This window comes from Alligator sinensis, unplaced genomic scaffold (assembly GCF_000455745.1).
Source record: "Alligator sinensis unplaced genomic scaffold, ASM45574v1 scaffold297_1, whole genome shotgun sequence".
NCBI classification, from domain to species: domain Eukaryota; kingdom Metazoa; phylum Chordata; order Crocodylia; family Alligatoridae; genus Alligator; species Alligator sinensis.
In genome coordinates this window covers 42,926-68,818 of record NW_005841848.1, presented here as the reverse complement: position 1 = coordinate 68,818, position 25,893 = coordinate 42,926, and the positions used below count along the sequence as shown (strand labels likewise).

Genomic DNA, 25,893 nt, shown 5'->3' with positions numbered 1-25,893 from the left:
CCCAGCTTGCTTCAGACTGCTAACCCGGGGCTGCAGGCTGGCAACACTCCTGCCCCTTGAGCAGAGAGTGGGGAAAAGCCTGAGACTGCAGGCAGGGGGGGGGTTCACAGCCCTTCCTAATCAGAGCCCTACTGGGGCCTGGCCACGACCTCCTCGGCTTAGCTCTGTGGAAGGGCAGGGAGGGCTGCTCTAGTGCCCCCTAACTTCCAGCCTGAGCTGCTGTAGGCATGTGCCTGAATTTCCTCAGTCCAGAGGGATTGTCTGTATGGCTGGAAACCGGTTCATCTTAGCCAGGTTAGACTAACCTGCAAAGATTGCATCAATTCAGGCTCAGGCTTTTTGAATATCTGTCCCTAGCCCCTGTGAATAATTCAAAATCCAGAATACCTAGAGCACTCTGTGCTTTGGAAATTCCCCTAGATACATCTGCTTTACTGGGATTTGTGAGGGGGCAAGTGCATGTCCATTATATATAGTTTCTGCCTTGGAGGATTTCTAGCTAAATCATTAAAGGTACATGAGAGCCATAGATGAGGAGAATCCCCCATAGTGTGCCAGTGTAACAGGAGCTGGTATGTGCTGTTTTCTATTGTGCGGGCCGGGAGCAACCCGAGCCCTTTTCCGCGCTGCATACGGGCTGTGGCCAGCAGCCCGGGCACGCCGGGTCGGAGAGGGAAGGCCGTCGAGCTGGAATTAGGCACAAACGTGTATTGGTAGTTTTAAAGATTGTTTACTTACACCGAGATGGCAGTGGTGTAGGCTGGAAAACTTGCTTGAGTTGCGGTTACAGACAGAAAAGAAAACAAAACTTGAACCTGCAGGGCACGAGGGTACGTCGCAAAGGGTTCCGGCAACGGGAAGATGAAAAATACGAGGGTACATCGCAAAGGGTTTCGGCGACGGGAAAATAAACCTGCAGGACTCGAACCCGGGTAGAAGAGCTCTGAGGCCGGTCGTAAGGGCTCACACGAAGTTTGCTAGGCTCCGTGGGTTCTTCTGTTCACTCACTCACACGAAGTTTGCTAGGCTCCGTGTGAGGCCGGTCGTAAGGGCTCACACGAAGTTTGCTAGGCTCCGTGGGTTCTTCTGTTCACTCACTCACAAGAAGTTTGCTAGGCTCCGTGGGTTTGGTTCTCTTGCGCGCGGGAAGGGATACGTCTGGATTGCGCTCGGCGACGGGGAGAGGCTAGAGGTTGATCAGACCTCCGTTGCCTGCTTTAAATGCACTGGGTCCGTAAGGATCCGCAGCGCTTAGAGATCTTCACACAGCGTGAAGTCTCCTCCTCCCTTGTTCGTGGAGTCCTCCAACTTGGGCGGAAACCACTCAAGCCTTTTATACGGCTAGCAAGCCAATCACCAGCCGCCACGTGTGAATAATTTAGAACTGGCCAATAATGGGGCTCGAATTAGCATACAAATGGCCGGAACTCTTTGCAACGAGCATTTCTGTGCTGCAACAAAGAAATGCACCCTGCAAAGAAGCTGTAATTTAGCGGGAACAATTTAGCAGTGCCGAAGCACACACAAACAAAAATCACACCCTTTGGGTTGTGACATCTATCACCTTACACTTTCAGTTTTTACCACTGGAAAACGTATTGGTATCTCACAGACCATTCTCTCCAATTTTCAACTCTTTTTCCTCTTGGTACCAACCCTATCAGCTTACAAAATAGCAATTAGTCCTGTAGCAGAGGAAGATCATGATATGCAAATTTAATGCACCCTTTCTCCTCTTTCCATCTCACCCTAGCTGTGCTCTAGCCTCTCATTTTATTTCAGCTCACTAGCACTAAGGGTGACTGACTTGCCTGAAGATCTAGAATCAATCTTTGTCCCCTGAATCTGAGAAAATATTGTACTGATACTAGAACACTGTGTTGGTTCATTAAGAAACTGTTTTTTTTTCCTTGCATTTTAGTATTGTGCTATCTATGGACTTCATCTTTTAATTCTTTGCTACTTCTGCTGCATTTTAAATTCCGGAAAATCACATAGCTATAATCAGAAAGCTTCTTCCCTGCTGTTGCACCCACCCTCAAAATCTCAGTGGTTCAACCTACTTTCTATTCTGCTGCTGTTTTCTCCTGGTTAGTCAGTGCCTATCCTTATTTTTCTGACATTTTTGCCTCCTCTATAACTAAGTTCTCTTATTTGAATAATGCAAAATACCAAGTATTTCTTTGCTCCTTGTGGTTCCCACCCCTTTGCTTCTCCTGTTGTTCCATTCCCTTGCCACTGTGCTTTATCTGTGTCTTTTTCTGTTCTCCACTTGCTTTCAGATGATGCTGAACATAGCATCAACTGTAAGAGACAGAAAAAGAGAGAGAAAATAGGTGTAGCAAAGGTACTAGAAACACAGAGATTGGAGGATATAATACTGTTTTTGCACTGATCCGCTTCTGTTTTGCCTGTTCTCTGATGATATTTCCTTTCCTCTGCTCTTACCCATCCATTTTTACACTATTTAGGTCTTTCTGTTCCTTATGGTTAAGTGTCTGATGTTTAATGTTGGTACCACTCAGCTTTATAGAACCAATCAAAGACAGAAAAATGTGACCAAAGTTATCCCCATGGTGCCACTCTTTAAAAGCCTACTGAAGTTGTGTTGCTTACATCAGTGGTGGTCAGGGTTTGGTAGGAGCAACAATGAGAGAGATTCTATAAATCAAGGCAGATGTGAATTTTAAAGACGCTTCTGACTTCCTGATTGTTTCAAGTAGTTGGTTTTTGTATTTTTATTAAGACCCAATGCAGTAAGTCTCTGTATGTGTAGGTTTAATTGAACATTGCAAACTTGAAGCCTTGTCATAGATGAAAGCTGAATACATAGGATTAACTCTGATTAAGCCTGACCCTTGAATCTTTTGTTCACCTTTTTTTTTCTGAGAGAGATTGTGGTGGTGAGTGCGAGGGATACTAACAATTTTGGATTGATGGTTCAACTGCCTTTATCATCACCACATTTATTCATGGTAGGGGAACATGCAGCTGCTTTTCCCAGCTAATCTTTCAACATTTTGGGAATTAGGGGAAAAGAGTGTGCAGTTACACAAATCCAGTTAGTGAAATTGCTGGTGAAAATGATAACTCCACTGTCTTAATGGGGTAGAATTGTTTGTATTGCTTTGTACATTGTATTCTACAATTTGCCAGGCAACTCCCAGCAAGCAGTACCCAGTTTTTGGTGACCTTATTCAACCCTTCTTCCTGTGTTGATAACAGGAGATATAATATTTATATCTATCAGAACTGTACAAGTTGTACCAGATTTAGTATGTTTTTGTTTCATGGTGTGTAGTTATGCAGTGGTGTAACTATACATTGCAATATGTAATAATTTAAGTAACATATAAATTATTACATATTGCATAAGTTATAACTCTTATGTCAGCAGCTCAGAAAAACTATTTAATCTTGCACCAGGCCCCCATAAAAATTCAAATGACAGAAAACAAAATACCTCCAAAAGTTAAAATACTAATACAGTATAACCTCATAAATCCAGATACCAAAAATCTGGCACTTCCTCCTGCTGCTACAGGATCAGCTGCTGCTTCCCCACCTGGCCCTCCCAGACGTGGAGGGGGAAGCTTGCATGCTGCGGCTGCCGCTGCTGTTCACCACCCTGCACCACCACTCCGTGTGCAGCCACTAGTCCCGGTGCCCAGCCACTAGTTGGGACCGGCTGCTGCTACCCGCCCCCTTCACTGCACTGGTTTTAAAAATCTGGCATGTTCAAATTTCTGGCATGTGGTCAGTTCTGAGCACACCAGATTTATGAGGTTATACTGTAATATATAAAATCTCTATTGGAAATATGAATGTGCAAAATGTTAGAATGCTGACCATAAATTAATAAGGCATTACACATGGATGGATCTAGGATTTTGAAAAAGGGGATGGGATGCATTAGGTATGGTGCATCATCACAGATAACGTACCACAGTTTTCTCCAGTTCAAAAGAAACTAGAAACTTTACTAGTATGCTAGGCGCCTAGGGCTATATTATTTGGTTTAAAATGGAAGCAAATATATCTTTATTGGAATGTGCATTAACTTTCTATATCATATAGTATGTCTAATAAACTCAATATCAAAGGCAAACATAAACACAAAGGCAAAAATCAATAAAAAACCGAAAAGACGTTTCATTTAGTCCTGTAGTCATTAGAATTAAATATGCATTTTTTCAGATTTATAAACCAAAATCTAACCTTCTTGAGCATCTTGACAGTGCATTCAGTATTTCACTGAATGTTATGTTCACACCTGAGTTAATGTTTCCACACCTAAATTAATGTTTTTATCTAGAGTTAAGAAGAGCCTGTAGAACTGAGAAAAGATATGTTACAAGGAGCAGCTAACAGACAGCAGAACTGTCAAAGAAAGGCTAGCCTGATTAATGGAACATCAAGACAATTAAAAAGGAGAAAGGGATGTTAACACCTGTGGAAAGAAGAGTTCAGAAGGAATCAGGTAGATTATAGAGAGCAGGGATCCTGGTTTTTCTGTTTAAAAATAACAAATTCTCTCATAAAACCCCCAGGTTCTCTGGTTTGAAAACCCTGAATCGGCCTTTTTCAGCAGTTAAAATGAAACACCACTGTATGGATAGTATCGTAGCAGTTGAACACAATGTTTTATTGATATATTTACAATTTTAAAGCAGTTTGGAAGCCTACCAGTGCCTCAATCATTATAGTAAAATAAATTCTAAATACATATATACTTTGGTATTTGATATTTTTTTTTTTTTTATCATGGAAAATCAGAGCTCCCCCTGCCCCTTTCACTAACCAGGATGCAGGTCCAACTGTGGCTGTCCCACCATCTATTGCTGCTTTGTGGTGTTCAGCAGCCCTTAAATGCTGGTGCCATGCCCATGCTGTTGTCCTTCCCAACCCACAGTCTCCTGTTCCTGTCACTGTCCTTCACTCCCGACCTCCAGCCTCCTGGTTTTGCTGGTGCCCCTTACTTCTGACCCACAGTCCCCTGCCTACTCTGGCCATGCTGATGCCTCTCACTGCCAAACACCAGCCCCTTGTGCCTGCTGGTACTTCTTGCTCTCAACCTACAGCCCCCAACACCTCCTAGCCCTGTTGGTACCCCTCATTCCTAACCTGCAGCTCCCCTAACCCCCCCAGCTTGGCCAGAGGGGGCCTGTAGTGGCCCCCTGCCCTACCCAGCCCTACATGGACTTACAGGATGGTGGCCTGTGGGGATATGGTGAGGATGGCCTCCATTGCATGCACATCATGCCACATCTCATGTGGAAGCACAGGCAACAGCTGGGACACCATACGCTGCCCTGCACCTGCTGGCTGGGGCTGGGGCTGCAGCATGGTGTGGACGACCAGCACTGCACTTCACAGCAGCAGCATAAAGCAAAGTGTGGCTCTGGCCCAGGCCGTGCTATGGACAGCTGGAGGAGGGCAAGGGGCTCCAGGTGGTCTCTGTCCCGCCTGGGCTGGAACACGATGGCTACGGCAGCTCTGCCATGTGCAGGCAGCGGCAGAGCAAGTTCTGCCCCAGTAGCAGCCCAAGGAAGGAGGAGGGGATGCCTGAGGCACCCCTGACCCCAAGCTGGGGCTCTCACACTGAGCCAGGTGGCCTGGCTACAGCCCCCTCTCCAGGCAGCATTTCCTCATTGTCCTGCCCCTGAGAGCGCAGGAACTGTCAGCTTGGATACGCAGCTCCCTGCCACCACCAAGGGCCCCCCCACCCCTTTCCCTGCTGGAACGGCAGGTGCCTCATTGGCTAGTGGCACAAAGCACTGCCTCAGACCCCTCACTGCCCTGCTGCAGTCCGGGTACCCAGACACCTTCCCCCAGTGCTAGCAGGCACCAGCCGCACACACTGCCCCCCTCCACACCCCCTTCATGCATGCATCTCCTCCACACACACCCCTGCCACACATGCCTCCCTATGTTCCCCCGGATGGTTCCCAAGCCCTGGCCCTCCCCGCAACTTACTTGCATGGAGCTGCCAGGGCTGCTCCCACCGCCCTGCTTGGCTATATGCTGGCCGTGTGTGTGCATGTGTACACATGCATGTAGCACCCCTTGCTTCTAATTGTCCTCCTTCATTCCCCCCAACCCCAAGTAGCTCCTCCATTTTTCTCCTTTAAACAGAAAAAAATCATGAATTTCCCCTTTAAAGGAGAAAATCTGCATTTTTCCATGTGAAACAGAAACCCAGATTCCTGAGAATGAACCATGGAGTCAGTTGCCTGAATAGAAATTCTGCAGCCACTATCAGGCAGTTGGTTTTAAACTTTGGGTGGAGCAGGAACCAAATGTGGAGGGTGCTGTACAGCTGTGCCACTGCATCTCATCTCCCAGATTTGCCCTTGGCAGTACAAATGTCTGCAAAAAGATATAGTTGGTCATATTATAGGTGGCTCCCATGGAAAAAAAAAAGCATCGACTAGGAATAAATCCCTGTGGTTATTTCCTCATTTCCAGGTAGAGAGACTTTCAAATACTGAGAGAGAGAGAGAGAGAGACTGATTAAACAGCAACATGCCAGGGATTCATAACTTATGAGCATTGGAAGGCTTGGGTAATGATGTCCCCTGCTGCATAATGTTCTTGATGATGGGAAGTCTGGCACTTGACAAGGAAGGACCAAGAAATATCTTGGCCAACTGAATGTAATGAAAGAGCAGGAGATATCCTCTTTTTTTCTTTTTTTTTTTTAAGTTACACTATTAAGATATGGCCATTAAAAAAATGTCCTGGAAAACTTAAACTATGCGATTGTGTTTATTGAAAAATTAACTAGGCATTTTAGATGATGACTACCAACATTTGGGACTTCACATGATTCATAAATGTCATAATTTCATATTTCATTGGGAATGCCCATTAACTACATAAACTTGTGGCTCTTTTTTCATGCCATGTTGTTATAACTGCTTCTTTTTATTCATATCGGGAGTCTTTTGTATGACTTCACACTGCCCTTCAAGGGATCTGCAGGGTCTTGCAGTGCTTCTTTGCACAGATTTGAAAGTATTCTTGGCACATCCTTATGTACTTGTGACACTTTCGCCACTCTCACATACAGATGCCAAATGTCGGTCTTCCCTTTCTGGATTGAGAACTGGTGATATAAAATAAAGTGCTCCTCTCCACAGCCTGCAATTTCTTTGGCATTCTGTGGATGTGTTTTGAGACACATTTTAGCAAACTATTCTCAGTGTGGGTCCTGCAAAACTTCTATCAGCAATTTCTATATTTTCTTTACAAAGAAATCCCGTTTCATAAAAATATATTGTATCCGTTTTGAAGACGGCTCTTGTAAAACATGAGGACATTTGTAAAAAGATGGTTGATGCTGTTAGTTGGTACTTTGTTTTCCTTGTAAAGTCAGCATGGTATAAAACATTCAGTGTAAAAAAAATGATTTTAAAAGATAGATTGTACCTTGATGGTACCTTGTTATTTAGTTAATGTATGCTTTCTGTGATACAGAACATGCAGTATATGCTATTTATTTCCTAGAAAATATTCAAAAATAATTGCTGACAAAAGCCACTTCACAGGTTGACTCAGAGGTACATCTTGTAATCTGAATGTTAATATTCTAGATAGCAATGCAGAGGTAAGTATTGATGTAGTTTGAAGATTCATGTGTAGGCAGGGTTTTAGTTTAAAGGGGAAGGGGAGAGGCAAGAGTGGCTGAGATCTTTGAGGTCTACCAGCTTTACTAAAATTATATGCTAATGGAAATATGAGTACATAAAATTTGTAACTTAAAAATAAAAGCTATTTGCTATAGTCATTTTGAAATGTTGCTACTTATACATTATGAATTATGTCTTTGTAGCATGTCTTTGTAACATATTATAATGTTAATTTTACTCCAGGATATAGATAAAATGAAAAGGTCTTGTTCTATAGTGCACAATTTAGTTGCAGTGTTCTTTCATTTCCCCAAATCTGGGTTTGTATTATAGAGATACGCTGACCAGAAATTAAGGGTCTGACTTCATTGCCTTGCATTTAGTCTTTTCCTTTTAACCTGCGCAAAGTGGGAGACAGCAGCTAACAATCTAACAAAGTGACTGCACAAGGTTAACGTAGAACAGAGCATGGACATAGAAGTTATTGTTTTTTAAAAGCTGATTCTCACAAATACTCAAACGAAAAAAAAAAAAAAGAAATGGCAAAACCATTTTTAAAAGTGAAGTCTTTCATATTTCCTCAGGGTTCTTCAGAAGACTGCATAAAATATACAAAATCAAATCCTTTATGTCTCTAAATTTTCATATTTTTACTTTTTTCTACCAAAATGGTCCTCTAATGACTGCTTATGATATAATCTTTTAAATAACATTTTATGTTTTTCCATCTTTGTGAAAGATAATCAAACTATGTAGGCAGTAAACTGGTATATTCTTTTCCAGAAACGACCTTGGCCTGCCTGGTAAACTCTACAGGCATTTGTTTAAGCAGACCTGAAATTGTTTGTGAAATGTGGTTAGGCTACTAATTAGTGTTTGTCCTTTTGGCAGTCATGTAGTGGCTTGTTTTTATTGTTTTTTATTGGCTCAGTGTTGACCCTTAGAAATGTATATACCCCATATATATATTTGCTAATGTGTTTGACATGTCTTTACTCTGACCCTTTTACGTTAAAAAGGATGTTTCCCATGCTGACATGTTTTCTCCTTAAATACACTTATTGGAATGATTAATAGGTACAATATATGTGCATTCTCACTGTTGTATAAAAAACTGCATATTAGCACAGAATTCTTATTTTAGGCAGTGAAATGAATGTAGCCTGAATGTATGGATATAAGTAGTATGGCTGGAGACTTGTCATAGACATTCTAGCTTCTTTTTTTTCTGATTTTGACTATTGCCTTGTACTCAAGTCTGCATATGGATGTTCATAATTACTTTACTAAAATTGTGCTCATTTTGGATAAATGTTAGAATACTGGAATACTTTGTCACCACTTATTCACCTCACAATTAAATTACTGTGTAAAGTTGGTTAAATAACAGCAGAAGTTATTGTATTAAAGCTCGCTTTGTAAAGAGACCAATGACAGGGAAGCAGTGAAACACGCTAATAGATTATATGCTATAGCAATATATTGCCTTTTTTTATTACTTTTCCACAGGCAGCAGATTCATGTATAGTTATTACTAGCTACATTATCTGCTAGTTTTCTATCAAAAGAGATTCACTCTATTGAATCATTAATCCAATATTTATCATTCTTATTGAAAACTCACTAGTGTTAGCACTGTATAAAATATTGACCTAAATCTACTGGTTTTGCTACAGATTGAAAACATTTTAACCTAAAAAGCACTGTATTTCTTAGGACATATGAAACTATTCATTGTGGATATTTAAAATTACAATATTTCTATGTTGTGCAAGAAATGATTTCAGAAAAATATCTTTAACATAGAGCAGATGACCAATGCCATCGTAAGTTTGAAGATGCTGAATGTTCATACAACTGGTATTTGAAATTTTGATGTGTATTGCATTAGTTACTGAATATCAAGAATAAAATTTTTGCTCATACATAGACTGTAAAATGGGGTCTTTTTTAGAAGCACACGGCCTGTTTAGAATGATATAACAGACGCTGAATGTTCACATATCAAACAAAATGCCATCTTTCTGTAGAAAAGAGGTGTCAAAAAGTTTCTTTGTACCTTTAACGCATGTGATTATGTAGTACAAAATGCAGAGTTTGTAAAATTTCTTGAATATACAGGCAAAAATGAATAATTCAAAACAACTCATAAGTTCTACATTCTATTGTATCTTTTATAACGCAGGCAGAAGATAGCATTGTGTTCCCAGTAGAGCTGAATTTGCACAAGTTACACCTCTGAAAATGCCAGATGGTCTATGGTCTACTTTTGAGAGCTGTCACATATGTAAAGATTTGAAAAAAGAAAGACAGCTGAATGAGAGCAGTGGATCATTAAAGGGAGAGTGAGAGTCCCTGGGTATCACTGTGTTTTAAGAAGCATTGTGTCATTTCCCATATTACACCTTTTTTTTTAAGATATACACAACCTTTAAAAAATAAGGTAAAACTATTTCTGTTTTAAGCCACATGGTTGCGGCTTAATCTTAGAACTGTCAAGTGCTTTTTGTTCTTTATGCTAGAATGCAGTCATATGGTTCCTAATTGGTTTCAAGTGTGTTTTAACCATAAGATTCAAGTCTCCCTGGTGAAAAATTATCAATAAAGTTAAAATAAATTTAAATTGAGATAACTAATCCATTTGGGGGTTTTATTCAGTTTTGATTTGACCTACATATCATATGTGAATACTGCAAAGCCAGTCAGCTAAAAAGTTGTATGTTAATACTAAAAGGGTGAAGTAAGAGTACTTTGGGAACAGAATTATTATAAAAAAATCCTTAGGAAAAATAATAATAAAAGAAAGCTAAAACAAATAACTGAATATTGCTTAGTTTCCCCAAGACTTGCTGATCACCTGCAAATTGACAGAAACAGACCTAATTTTGAAGATTGAAGATTGGATAATTTGTCAAGTTATTGTATTGTAATAAAGCTCCAAACATACACAAACAATTGCAAGCCACGACCAATTTAGCTGGCTTGGAAAAGGTCATAACTGTCAATTTTAGCAAGTTTGTGCCTAGACACACAGAATTCTTACTATATTCTATTGCTTTTATTTATTGTGGAAGATTAACCCCTCCCAAGCAAGTTTGGATGATTGGTGCTGCTATATTATTTGGTAGTTTTGCCTCCTAGGAAAAATACATATCTATTGGAAATATGAGTGGGTGAAGCATGTTTAAGTTACCTTTTGAAATGTGTAAAGGATTACTAATATGTTCTTAATTTATCTTATTTAGAGATGGGGAAGAGAGATACCCCCCCCCCCACACACACACACACACACACACACAAATTCTTTTCCTGAATCTGCTACTGATTCTTGCATGACTGTGGCCAACTTGCCCTCTGTCCATCTGTAAAGTGGAACGGTCACCTTTGGAAAATGCTTTGAGAACCCCAAATCAATGTTCTTTAAATGTGCAATGAATTTCTGTTATGTCAATGAAACGTATGCAAATTATTGCATAGACCCTTTACAGTTGTTTACAAATGTCAGCAGAATGTATAACAACACAAATAAATTCCAGAATCTGTGAACAGCCTCTTGTGCCTATGCTGTTGTTCATAGATTTGCCAAGCAGAAGAGCAAAAATTAAAAGGACTGGTTAATTTCAAGACTGCAGGCAACTGTGAAATGATCAGGAGTCATGTCAGTTTCATGGTGTTTCTATTGCTTGGCAAAACCCTGAGTGTCAACTGTGGAAACAGGTACTCTAAGTCCTCAGGAGAAGAAGAACCCAAGAATAAAGGCAGGGTGACCACTAATAGTGTAGTGGAGTCATTTCTTCTACCTATGCTTTCCTTCCTTTGGATCAGACCAGGAGCCTGGCATAATCACTGTATGATACACACTGCCCATTACTAGGTTTGGAAGGGCACTAGAAAAGATTTAAAAAAAGACAAAATACTTTAACATTACCTTGGAGCCAAGGATTACAGGAGGTTAGGTTTTTCACCAGGCTAGTGCCCCCCAGACCATGCACCCGTGTGTCTTTCATCCTGCACATTTTTGTCTGCTTTGTATTAATGAGGCTAGTCCTCCAGCTTGCACTTTTTAGTGTGTGGTAATTTTAAAGAAACAAAGAGGGAAAGAATTAAATAATAGAAAACACTTCATATCATTGAAAGATTGAGAGGCATACAAGTCCAAGATAAGTAGAAGCATTCTGAAAAATGGTTATAAATGATGTGTGTTCTGTATCCCTACAAAGTGTTTATTTGCCCATTGTCAGTTCAGTTAGGATGGCTCTGGTTCAAGTACACATTACACTATTCCCAAATTTTAAATTTATATGTTTTGCCAAAACGCAGGTAGAACAAATGTTTTAAAATGGACTCAGTTAAACTGCTTGTTGTGTGCATGTGTGCGTGCACATGTATCTGTAATTACCCCCCACCCCACACATATATACACACACTTCTTTTTAGTTAAATCTGATATGTGAAAGTAGTGAATTAATGCTAGAATGAAGCTGTGACTGGGATGAGGGTTTAGGACCAGATTTAGATAATTCTTGTATTTTAGGGAAGGCAATTGGCAGGCTATAGGCATGCTCTTGACAAAAGGAAACGTGTCTGCTGTTCGTTAGGTAGTATTTGGAAGTGTTAGATTGATATTGTAGCTGTGATGGTCTAGTAATTGTCTGAGAGGTAAGGATTTTTGGGGGTATTATCTTTTATTGGATATTTTTTATTGGGATAAAGTTAGAAAAACTTTTGAATGCAAAACATCCCTTTTCATCTTTGCATTTGAAAGCTTGCCTAACTTTATCTCAGCTATATAGCTGGTCCAATAAAAGATATCACTCAAAAAAATCCTTAGGCAGTCTTTAAAAGGTAGGTTTCTTGTTGGATGCTGTAGTGTTCCTATATGCCCAGAACATAAGGCCAAATGTTCACATCTTCTGCACCTGGGGAGACAAGAGTTTGCCCTTTCCTTCAATTGCAGCTGTTCCTTTAAGTGTCAATGCCATTTATTGTATTGAGGTTAACATCTTATTCTTCACCTTAGATCTATACTTTCAGACTATCTAGGAATTGGAGCAAGTGAGAAGGTTTGTTTATAAGGTAGGGCTGAACCTTACGTGTGTGTGTGTGTGTATTGCAGGTGCTCCATGATCCATCACCAGATGGAGTTCAGGATTTTTTTTTTTTATATTGTAAATCTCTGAGTGGTTTAGGACTTCACTACCCAAAACATCATCTCACTCCCATGTCTGATGCCAGATTAGTGGAGGTGCTTAAGCAAGTGCATTTTATATGATCTATTATCACTATGTAAATGTAAACATGGGTTATATTGTTTTAAAATCTTGCAGATCCTTTTTTTCCAAGGTAAAACAAGTTGCCTGAATTGGAAGCCAATATTTTTGTTTCAAAACAATTTATAAATTAAGAGCATATGAAGCATAACCATTTTTCCTGAAATACACATTTAAAAATCCTTGAAAAACACATTTTTTAATTTCTAAAAAAAAAATCCTTTCTTGTTTGTTTTATATATTATACTCCAAGAGAATACTAAATTATGCAGATTTCCTATTAATAGGATAAGAGAAGTAACCATGCAGTCTTAATCTGAATACTATTCTGGACAGTTTATGCACTATGTTGAATCTTGTAGGTATTAGAACCCTATTGATCTGTTTATTTTAACTGATTTTAAATTGTGACTATGGATTGAGAGATTTCAGTTTGCATGAGTTTTTCACTTTTCTCTTTGCATCAGTTAGTTAATGGCCTTTTGATTATTTTGCAACTGTAAGTTGAACCAGCTGCTTGCAACCGAGTACATGAAGCCTTCATCCCACATCTTTCCCAAGAAAATATGACTCTCAATCTTTCCCAAGAAAATATGACTCTCAATATTAAATAAGACGCTTGTAAGCTCAGTTAGATCCTCCTCTGTTTCCTGATTGGTTTGTCTTGGCTCTTTGGCCTCCTTTTGCTTTGTCACTTGGGCTATTTTTTTTCCAGGCCAACTGTGCCACTTTCCTATTTCATTTCTGTTGGCGGTTGTGTCTCTTTTCTCATTTCCCTCCACTTCTACCCTTCCTGGTATATGCATTTTGTCCCATGTTCTTCTTAATCTTTTTACTGTTGCTCTCATTCTAACGCTTCCTCTTTTCCCATTTCTTTGTTCTTTCCTTTGCTCATCCTGTATTCCACCTTCCTAGTTTTTTTCCAGTTCCAGAGGTGGTCTCTGCTTTTTTAGTTCTCCTTCCTGTTTCTCCTGCTTACTCAGGGTAAATTCTTAGCTGTTCAAGGCAGGCAGCATGTCTTGTTCCATGACTTTGTAAATGCCACAAGAATGTCTTGCATTCAAAAACCTGTCTAACGTTATCCCAACTACACAGTTGGTCCAATAAAACATACCCTAGGAAATCTTTGCCTTTCCCATTTATGGCATTTTATGAATGTTTGATATAATATTTTTAGTCTAGAGATGTTTTTCATTAACTTTTCTTTTTCCATCATGTCTCTGGTCACTGAATACAAGCAATAAAAAGTTGTCTTCTCAATCAAGTCTCAGTCTGTTCAGATACCAATTTACAATTAAATTCACTCTTTCTCTTTTTTATTTTAAGCACAACCTCAACGCCTGCCTCAGCCAAATACTTCATCACTGGAAAAGAGTGAAGAAGAAACTGGCAAGATACAAAATGGCCATGCAGGTCTGAGTAATGGAAATGGAATTCACAATGGAGTGAAGCATGCATCTACAGATAACAGAAAACTTTCAGCACCTGTTTCACAAAAAATGCACAGAAAAATTCAGTCTAGCTTGTCTGTCAACAGTGACAGCAGCAAGAAGAGTAAAATAAGCTCTGCATTTTCTCAGAAACCAGGTTCTTCACCAGAAGGTAAGCTGAAATTCTTAAAAACTGTACTGAGCACAGACTATCCAAACCCTTTTCACATTAATAATTATACAGTCAACTAAAAGTAATTGAAGAGCATGACTCATGCTCCAGAAGCAAATAGAAATCATTATGATAAAACACAAGTTACTTCCCCAAAGGAAAATATTAAGTATTTGAAGGAAATTGAAGCAATAGGAGATTTCTTACTTTCAAACGTTTTGTCCACCACAGTCTAATAATATTTTGAGACTGAACAGTTGCTATTCTAAATGTATAGTGACTGTTGGCAAAATCAGTACAGATATACCACAAATAGTATTAAGAGCATTGGTTCAGAAGGTTGGTAAATACTTACATTTCAGCAATTGGAAGTTCTCCAAGGCTGAGATTTGTCTCTGAAAATGTGCTGTTAGCAGATTTCCTACATTTCCATGTGCTGTGACTATCAGGAGTTAAAATCTGAACCTGTCTCATAATGAATATCATGGCTTACACTATATTTAGTCTATAAATAATTTGCATAAAAATGCTTCTTTCTTTGTCTCTCCCCATATGCACAGTTAAAATGAACAAGAGTAATTTTTTTTTTGTTTGGCTATGTGCACGCATCTGCACGTGCATCCACTTGACACAGTTACTCTAATAGCACCAGAGTTTCTAAGTTTATTTTCAATCCTCTGCCTTTTCATTAGCCCTAATACACTTGAAAGATTTTGCTTCTGCTTGTTTACTATAGGAACTGCTGGGCGGGAGTCAGCATCAGCTGTGACACCACTGGCAGGTTCTGCAATAGGGATCTGGAACTTGCTGGCTGGGTCCATACCTGATGCTGTCGCCTGCCTGCTGCAGCAGAAGTCCCTGTTTGGGTCCACAGCTGAGCTTTGGAGCTTCTGGAGAACTACAGCTCTGGCCAGGTTCTGGAGGGAGGGAGGGGGAGGGATAGATGGAGATGGAGGGGAAACAGATGGAGAGGGAGCAGGGGAGAGAGACAGAGAAGAGAAGAAAGATGCTGAGCAAGAGAGAGAGAGAAAGAAAGATGGATGTGGCATTCGACAGGTCCCCAAAACTCATTAAGTGGCCCTTCAACTGAAATAATTGTCCACCCCCGTTCTAGGTGCTATGCTTCTCCATTGTTTGTTTTATAGCTCTCTTTACACCTGAGCAGCCAAGAAAGGAACAAAAGAAAGAGTGCAAGCTTGAAGGTATGCAACTTAGTGACATGGCAGCTGCCCTGAAACCTCTAGCCTTGACCCTTGCTGCCAGTGTGTTACAGCCTTCTTCACTGCACTACCCTATGTCCATTTTAGCTAATAACTGCTGGATGCATGGACCACTGGCTCAGCTTCACGAGGGGTGCTGGAGAGGGGCTAGATAGTGCACACAATGGTGGTATGTGGTGTGGTGGCAGAGCCATGTGCTAGAAAGTTGGAAAGGTACAGGTTCAGATGCCATCTGGGTGAGAGACCTAGAAGCCACATCTTCTGCTTCCTGTCCTAACTCACTTAGCTTCTGGGTTTAAAATATAGTGTGTACCCACCACCCTCTAATTTTTTTCTGGACATAAGATCAAGTAAACACGTTTTATTTCCCCAGTAGTCTAATGATTAAGGCTCTGACCCAAGGACTGGGAGATACAGTTTCTAGGCCCTCCTTCAAAGGGTTTGAACTTGGATCTCTCACTTTCCAGGGAATTACACTAAACACTAGACTATGGGCTGTTAAAGCTGAACCTCCTGGGCAGAAAGGGATACATGGGTCATAAGGGTACTCAGAACAGGGATTCTCACTCTGTGACCCAGGGATGTTAAACTCACTTCATGCCTCAGGCTGGATCTGAACTTTGGGGCCCCTTGTGGGTTTGATGCACCACAGGGCATACAGTTGTTCTGGTCCGAGACACTCCACACCAGCTCTGGCCCAGGGCAGCATCCCCACCATAGGACATGCAGGAGTGGTGGCTCTGGTAAGGGGTGGTGGCAGGGCCAGTAGCAGAAGTAGTAGTGCAAGTTCTACTTGCTGCAGCAGTGGCCGGGGGGGGGCGGGGAGGGGCAAGTGGCCACAAGGCAACTGAGGTTGTATCAGTCCTCACCTGCCCTCCTGCCACTGGGGGCTGTTTTCCTCATGGTCAAGGCAGTAGTGCCATTAGGGAAGGACAAACCAGGTGACTGCCCGGGGCCCCACACTTTATAAAATTTAGTTACACTGAATATTTGTATTATCAATATTGTATTAAGATACTTTCATTGCATTTTCATGGTTAGGGCAAAGTGAAATTGAAATAAAAAATGTCTGACTTGCTTATAGGTATCAATATTAAATTTATAAGGGGCCTCAAATGACTCTCTTACCCAGGGCCCCAACAACCCCAAGGCCCTTGCATTTTGGGGCTTCCATTCACCATGGAAGTTGCACGGTGCTACATTTCAAAGCACCTTGCAACAATGAAGTTGCAAGAACCATCTGTGGTGGCACTGAAGCCAATAGATTAAGATCATGATTTAAAAGTATCTTATTCTCCATGTCTCTGTCTTTTTTTGCACAGCTTGACACAGGATGATTTTCAGAGGTGGTGAGCACCTGGAATTCCTTTGAATAGGGGTCTTCATATTTTTTTTTTTTTTAAGTTTCAAGTTGTATCATTTAGGGCAGACCAAATTTGAACGCGTAAAAAATAAATGGCTCTTAAAAGTTACTTGCTCGTGTTAGCAACAAGCCAGTGCAGTAGCAGAGCTAAGAGCAGAACCAGGAACTCTTGACACTTCAATGACTAGATTGTACTCATTCAAAAGTAAAGTTATAAAAATAAAACTCTATGAAAATAAGATTTTATTTATTCTGATCTACTTCTTAGGCAGTTTGTTCTTGTATTCAGGCCTCCACAAAACTGGTTTTGTTGAAGTGAATCCAAGTGACCACTAATGTATCATTGAATACATGGTTCATGTTATACCTTTTCAGCCTCCAGAAAGATGTCTGCACGTGAGCAAAAAGAATTGCATGGAGATTGGTGGAGCATACAGAAAAGAGAATGGTTCAGTAAAGAGGACAAGCATAGCCTATAAATGCAGAAGGGCTGTGGAAAGGAAAGGAAATTGGTTTCAGCAAGGGTAGATTAAGGGAAATTAAAAACAGTGTTTAGAATGGAAGAGGCACTGAGGAAGGCTAAAGGTGAGTTGAGAAAGCCAAGAGCCTGTAGAATCCCAACAAAAAGGGAAAATGAAGTGAATTTTGGATAAAAATTCAAATAATCCACCAACTGAGAGGAATGCAGAGATAACTGACAGGAAATAAGTCTAATAATTAAAAGTTAGACTTTCATAACACTTTATTTTCTAATGAGAAACTGCACTCAAGACCATATACTACCGAGGAAGTCCCATTAAGGTTTTACATGACAAAGTATTGACAGTACATGGGGGAAAAAGAAAGTGAGGTTCCCCCCCCCCACCCCTCCCCCCTAAAAATCACAAGAGTATAATTAGTCTTATAGGCTCGTATGTTTCCAAAGCAATAGAGTAAATAAAGTTAAATGTTACTGTAAATTCTTTGCAACCTTTTTTTCCTTGAAAGTTTTATAATAAAATTCTTTAAAATATAAAGACAAAGAACAAATATTGCTGGATCACAAGGCCTACAATATTCCAAATATTAGATTCTGAATAAATGAGATTAAATGAAATATTAGATTTTTTTTCATGCTAGGTGGTCCCTTGATTCATTGCTCTAAATACAGTTTTAATGCATGGACTTAAATCTGGCCAGGTAGGTTTTAGGAGTCGCTTCTCAGATATTTCAGCATCATCTAATTAAAAGCTGCAGTAATCATATTAGAAGACCTTTAAAACTTGCTGTGTGATAAAACTGTGCTGAATATTCTGAGTGATCCCAGCATTCCAAAAACAAACTGTTGAGAAACACTTTTATATCCAGCGAGGCTTACATGAGTGTAATTTCCTCAGTATTCATTATTAATCCATATTTTCCCTGAAGGAAGTGTTATTGCTCCCTGCCATCTAATACAAAAACAAAGAAACTCTGAGATGGAAAGACAATTTTTCTCTTTCTAAAACGTAATTCTGGGATGTTTAAGCTTTTCTTGTTCGAAAGTTGCAACTTACCTAGCTGAAAAAGGACATGGTTAAGTGGCATGCTACAATGGTGACAATTGTTCTGTGTTTTTCAAACACATGAATAACATACTTTTAGTGATGTAAATTTGCCCCTGAGAAGTGAAGCATTACAGAATTTTCTGTACCTTTTTGTGGTTGCTCAAAGAAATAATAGTATAATATGCTAAGTAAGATTTAGACCAACATTTTAACTAACACTTTTTCATTGTTTTATGAGCAAATGGCATCATTAAAATTATTGATCTGAAAATGAACGGGAAAGGATACTTTTGTGTGTGTCTGTATATGTAGCACAAGAGTCTTGCTCCTGTGCCAGTTCCCATATGTCAGGTGGAAGGACCAAAGCAGTTTAAAGGGGTACTGAGCAGGGGAAGAAGTTATCTGGTCTGGAATTGTAGATGAGACCCTTATAGTTGCTTTTAAGAGATGTTTGCCAAGGGCTGACATTAGGTATGGTAAAATTGGGAGCAGGAAGGATGGAGTTGGGTGAAGCCATTTCTCACAGTGATGTATCCCATAGGATAGCCTGACAAGGCTGCTGTAACTTAAAACTGGTCCCCAGGACTGTCTAAGTTACGCCTAGGACTTCTGGAGGCCCTTTAGCAACCTGGGGGTGGGGGGTAGGAAGGAGGGCAGTGCAAAATCACCTTACCCACTTTCCCCTGGACTGTGAATTGTTCGTTTTACTACCTATACTTACAGCACAAAGATCTCAGCCAGGATGTGCCTAAATAGCAGCACTTGATAATTCATTAATTGTTTTCACTGAACTCCCCTAATTTTATTATCAGTCATGGATATTGAAACTAAGCCGAATGACAGTCATTTTCTTGGTTTTTTTAAATGTATTTTTTATTTTTAATCTATCACAGTAACCTTTCTACCCAACCCCACCCACTCCCTCAAAATCTGTGGCCTTTTAGAGACATTCAGTTTCACCTAGGAGAGTTGCTGCTCTCCCAGGAAAAACCGTAAGTGTACAGATGTTCAGACAATTTTCTCACACAGTAGAAATGACTGCTCCGGGATAAAAATAACATTGGAATAACCAGGGTTAAATCACTTTCAGGAAAGTTTCTTCTGGAAGACTGAATGTCTACATGCTGTGCCTTCTCAGAAGAGAACACGGCCCTCCAAGATCCTACCCCCTGTAAGGGAAACTGCGTTGTTCTTTCGACTCTGCTCCAGCAGGGAACAGATCACATCCGCTTCACAGTCCCTACATTGTGCTTCTGGGAAACAGTGGCTGACTATGGCCAGTCTGGCTCTGACTTCTGTTGCCAGGCAGACTAAGGAAATCTGCAGAGCACACTGCAGTGTTTGCATAGGGCTGCACAGTATCAGTACTAAGCCTCTTTACTCTTTAGGGCCTCAGCATTTGAATGCCTGTACACATGGCTCTGGGTAAGTTTCTTTATAAGGAGAACAAATTCTCCCAGATTATTTGAATGAGTGCATGCAGCCTGTGCTTTAATTGGAAGAAAAACAAAAGTGAAATTTACGGGGCATGTCTACATGTGCATTAATGCACTGTAATTATGGCGCATTAAGTTTAGTGTCTGTAATAACATGTAATAACTTAATGCGCTGTAATCAGCGCTACCATGCAGTAGCATCAGCGCACATTTTTTACATGATGCTAATGCACAGTAGACTAATTCTACTAAGCATTAACACAGCTTTCGCTGTGACACTAATGCATAGTAGAATTAGTCTACTGTGCTTCTAGCATCTTGTTTCAACATCTGCTGTGTTTAACCAAGACTTTATAGTAGTTCATGAGCATGTAAAGTTCTTCTGTTTTGGCATGTAACATTAACTGGCTTATTTGAGTGACCCATAGCAACAGAATGACTGACAGAATATGTTGTCCTACGATGAAATTTGTAAAATACGAAAAACTGCTTTTCCCCTATGTGCTAGAACGACTTCATTCAGGACAACATGCAGAGTTTTTAAATATATTTATTGGCTATAGTCAATAAAATAATTGGAAAAAATGACATCTATGTAATACTTTGCCTGTGACAAATATGATGAAATTACCTGTGTACTGTATCCATTGAATTTGGTTAGCATTTATTTATTCAGAAAACTGACACCATTAAAACATCAGAAGGATGATATATTCATGCACATATATACATTAGGCCTGTGCAGTGCAGCTAGTATTCACTTTGGATTTGGATTCGGACGATTCAGGGGACAGTGATTTGATTTGGTGATTCAAATCACTGTCCTGAATTGATTCGGCCGAATCTGATTCAGAGATTCAGCTGCTGCTGAGTCTCCTAAACACCCAGGCCCATCCCCCACCTGCTCTCCCAGCCCAGCAATGGCTGCCCTGGCCACCCCAGTTCTCGGCACTTGTTAAAAAAAAAAAAAAAAAAAAGTCCCAGCTCCCAGGCTGCTTGCCATGGAGCCATAATCCTGAAGCGTGGGTGCTCAAGCTCCCAAGTTTCTAGATAAGCTGAGTCAGATCACTGCCAGTATGCTAGATTTTCACTATCATATCACATTAGGAAACTATTAATTAAGACCACGTAGCAAGGTCATTCAAATATATTAATTATTCTTTTTGACTTTAAAACTATTTTCATTGAATTACATTGGAACTAAGCAGATCCATATGTTGTGCGTGGGGCAATGGGCAGCAGCAGGGATCCCCCCCCACCCAGCAGCACCCAGTGAGCACCAGGGCTTTTCTTTAAAGCACTAGGAGCTGGGGAGGCGGGGCAGCCATGGTGGGGGGGCTGGTAGGGGGCCCCCATGGTCCCCTCCCCGCTTGCCTGTTTCCTACTTACCAGCTGGGAGTTCAGCTGCAGCTCCCTGCTGCAGCCACTGGGGACTGCCTGAATCATCAAAGCTTTCCGAATCTTTTCCGAAGATTTGGAGAGCTTTGAATTGATTTGGACCTTTTAATTGGTCCCCTGATTTGCTTCGGATTCAGAGATTCAGCCACCAAACTGGGCCACCTCCGAATTAAATCACCACCTGAAGCTTGCACAGCCCTAATACACATCCAGTGTTTCTGGAGTGTGTGTGTTTGCTCAGTATGTTTTATACTATTCCATATAAGTTGGAAAACCAAAATTTTCCAGTCAACGTTTGTTTTTGTACTGGACAAACATTCTTTACTTGTTTTTTACTTAATGTAGTGACTGCTAAAACAGTTGCTTTTTATGTGCTTCTCTGAGTGTGCATTGGCACCTTGATTCAATGACTGACATTCAAAAAGAATGCACACATAGAATGTATAACCCAGCGCTGCACAAGTAAAGTGCAGGTCACTTGAGTCATTGCTTTTTCCCCTTTTTTCTAGACTTCAAGGGCCTGACCCACCACCCACTGGTCAGGCCCTAAGAACTCTATTCAGCACTGTCTAACTCTGTCCTCACTGAGGCAAAACTCCCATTGTCATCTTTTAGAATTTGATTTCAATGGGAGTACTGCCTGAGCATGAAGTGCTAAATAGGCTCCATTGTTAAATAATGGCTGTATCATAGTGCTGTTGGCAGCCAAGCAATGCCCAAATGTAATCAAAATGATGTTTTTTAAAAAGGGAGATTCCTGGCATGTAGTGGATTTTAATACAGTGATATTTGCATTTACGTATAAACTTGACAGCTACTTAATGTATTCTGCAAATGACTTAGTAGGGTTTGGTGCTTGCGCAAGGAGTATGCCCACATCATTGCTTCATACGTTTAGAGTCTGTGATTTGTAATAGCTGCTAGAATGTTTGTAGTATATGTAGCATTTGCTATGGAGAGCAAGGGGAGGAATAGTGCAGGTAATGAGGCACTCATCTATTTTATACTGGCAACCTTTTCCGTACCACCACTGTATTTAAAAATTGGATCATCTTTTATATCAGATGTATTCCATTTTAAGAGCTCATGTTCTGGGTCCTGATGAAAGTTTCCATTTCCTGTACAACATTATATGCTTGCTTTTTATATAACTGGTTGGTTTTTTTTTAATTTTCTGATGAAGAGACATATCATGCCTCATTGTTTTGCAATTTTTACATTTTGGCTGCATGTTTTGCTAAACATGATCCTGTTTTTGGCTGGTCAAATTGTTCTTTGTGTGTTTAATGTTTTTACTAATCACACATTTTATTGTGTGATAACATTTTTTCCCCAAGAAGGACACGGGGTGGGGGGGAAAAGTAGAACACCAATTACATAAATTATATAGGTACCAGGGGCTTGGGCAGTTACCTTCTTTAGGCCACTGCAAATGCATTCCATATCTATTTCCCTCCCTCTCTCTTTTTCTCAGCCAGCTGCTCTTGAACTTGTCTCTTGTTTGTATCAGAGTGCTGTGGTCTGTCAGTGCCCCAACGTTCTTACTTGGCCTTCTCCAGGTTTGCTCCTCCTTTCTGCATGAGGCCTGTAACACCTGCTGAGACTTCTGTTCATCTCTCTGTATGGGCCTTGAGTAAACCCCTGCTGAGCAACTCAACTGCCACTTTGATTGTGGTTTTGCCCTTTTTGATTCTTGCTGTGAGACAGCAGAGTGCCTGGAGATTTGTTTTGATTTGTCTGAACTCTGAATATAGTTAGCTAAAAAGCTGACCAAGGTCAGCATTCTGTAAGTGAGCTTATTTACCATTACAGACATGAAAACCTTTTATCATATGTGACCTGCCTGCCTGGTATGAAAGTGTGTTGGGTCAGTTTGTGACAGGTTAGTGTCAAATATTACAAAAGAAGCACAGATAAGGCTGTATGTGTGGGGTTTTTTTTACATTATAGAGTTTAACTTTGGCTGATCTTGTACTTTTTAGGTAGTCATGTGATAGTCCTATTCAAATCTTCTTAAATAGAACTATACAGTTGTTAAAACAGGGAGTGATAAAGGGAATTAAACTAAATGCTTACTAAGTATATGGACATTGAAGACCATGTGAAGGTACAAAATGCTATAATGTTGTTACTGTTTATGGTGATTTTGTGACTTTGACGATGAAATATTTAACATGTAATAGAAAACACAAAAATATTTGGTAAAATGTTAGTGAAGACATTCAGGATCCCAGTTGTAACCTAGATCCTTGGCTTTTGAATGTAGCTAATGATTTTTTTTTTTTTTTCAAATAATAAGGGTTAGCATCCAGATGCAGAATATGAGGGGCGTGTATGAAAACTAGGAAGGAGCTCTGTCTTAAAAAAAAAAAAAAAAAAAGGAAAAGGGTGTGTTATACTTTGTTTCAGAAAGTGTATTTCTAATTGTGAGAAACTTGCTTTTAAACCAGATTTCTTAAAGTTATTTTTTTGCTTGGCCTGAGACATTTTGTTCAGTTGAGCACTTCTTGATTGCTAGAAGTTGGGGAAAGAAAAGGGAGGGTAGCCCCTCATTTGGCAAAAACTAGGTAGACCTACCTTAGCTTGGGTTTTTATCATTTAGTGATAACTCCTTGAGGCAAATGAAGAAACTATTGATTGGCTTTGAACAAAGTCTTAGACCCTTATCTAGAAGAATGCAAGAGTTGCTCAACAATCCCCTGTAGATTATGTACTCAGCCAATTTAACAATTACTTTGATTGATAGAACAATTAAAACATGTTGATTTATACCTAAATACAGTTTTTATAGTAGATTTGGTACATATGTTTCCCAGGTACACAAACTAGATACATGTATTTTAAAAAGATCTAGCTTAACGTATTTGGGTATTTGTTTTATAGAATCCTACATTTTAGTATGATATAAAATAGTGAAATATATATTTCATATTTACAAGATGATATTTTTGCTGCGTTAAGATGGCAATTTGAATTTAATTAAAACACAGAAAACCAACACTTCAATATTATTAAACAAAACTTGAATGTTTTGGATACAGAAACTTTTTTAAATTAAAGCATAGTGCACATTTACAATTAACTTATTTATTAAATGCTAGTATTAACTGCTATAGTATTAGAAACATGAACTGTAGTTGGTGAATTAAACCAATTATTCCAGATCCCCGTGGGGAAAATTTTCTAAAATGCCCAGGTGGAAGTCATTTGAGCATAAGTTCCTACTTGCTTAATTCTCTTTGAAATGAGACAGTCAGTCAGTCAGTCAGTCAGCAGTGTTTTTACCTTGGTTGTTTTGAAAAATGTTTACCTCCTTTCAAGTTTTTAAACGCGTAAATTTCATCCATCTCCCCCTTTTTATTCATAGACTGAATGAGAAAAACAAACTTTCCTGCTTTTCAACTCCCAATTGATTTCTCAGCTTTGAACGAACCAGTCCAAATGAAGAAAATATTCTTTCTGTGCCTGCAGAAGAGGATACTGCTGATAAAAGCTGGTTTAGCACTTCACCAGACTCTGGTTCCAGGTGTTTTGCTAAGTGACTTGTACCACTTTCTGTAAAACATACTCAGCAAACATATATTGCTTGAATTAGATTACCTCTAGCCCTCAGATGTATTATGGTTGGCATGATCAATAGTTGATTAGTAGATGCCATGTCATAGCAGCACTTTCCTCTTTGGCAGTTAGGTATTGTCACAGGGCACGAAGGTGCCTGCTCCTTTAAGGGCAGAAACTGCCTAGAGAGAGGGCCCTAGGAACCAGACAGAAACACCCCACAGGTGCAGGTTTCCATGGCAGCAGGCTAATGAGGGAATTAGCCTGCACCTGTGCCTGGTCAGCTGACCAGAAGAAGGCGGGGCCCTGGGCATATATAAGCCCCAGGGCTGGAACTGAAGGCAGTTAGGGCCCTGGTAGCTGCCAGGGGGAGTGGAGTTTGTGTGGAAAAGCTCCACCAAGATACCTGGGTGCCTGTTCTGCTGCTGGTGAGACTAATGAGCTTTAAGAGCTCCTAAAGTATCTGGGGCTAGGAGGCACACTTTGTTGAGGGAGAAACTGGCCATCTTAAAGGGGCAGAATGTGACCTCCAGTGTTATGGTTGCTGTTATGTTATAGCCCAGGGGTTCATATTTTTGTTGTTGCTTTTAATCCAGTGGACTGGGCTGAGGCTATCTTGGAGGAGGAGGCCTCACTGGGGTATTCTACTGTGTAGAGCCCCAATGCCAGTGAGGGTGTGCAGACAGGGCTGTGGAGAGCCCAGCACCTAGTGACAACAGGAGGCCAAACTAGATGGAGGCCTCATAAAAAGGACAACATTTAATTGCCATCTGCAAGGCATGGGGGTGTGGTAAAGGGAAGGTTTTGGAGCCATGCATCTAGCCCATAGGGCTTAGGGTATCTTAAGAAGCATAGACTTTGAGTAAGTCCCGGCAAGGGATCCAAGGGA

The 25,893-nt window shown here is 40.2% G+C and overlaps 1 protein-coding gene across 5 annotated transcripts in view; it reads left to right on the top strand.

Moving 5' to 3' along the window:
- MDFIC (MyoD family inhibitor domain containing) overlaps positions 1-25,893 on the top strand; it is a 92,537-nt gene that overhangs the window by 51,067 nt on the left and 15,577 nt on the right. For 3 of the 5 annotated variants that reach the window (XM_025208782.1, XM_014521972.2, XM_014521967.2), the window contains 2 exons: positions 14,228-14,503; positions 15,649-15,705. In XM_025208782.1, coding sequence (XP_025064567.1) covers positions 14,228-14,503; positions 15,649-15,705 — 333 coding nt within the window. Of the gene's footprint in view, positions 1-14,227; positions 14,504-15,648; positions 15,706-17,461; positions 17,672-25,893 lie in introns of all 5 variants that reach the window. The other 2 variants (XM_006015967.3, XM_014521970.2) reach the window with 2 other exon arrangements.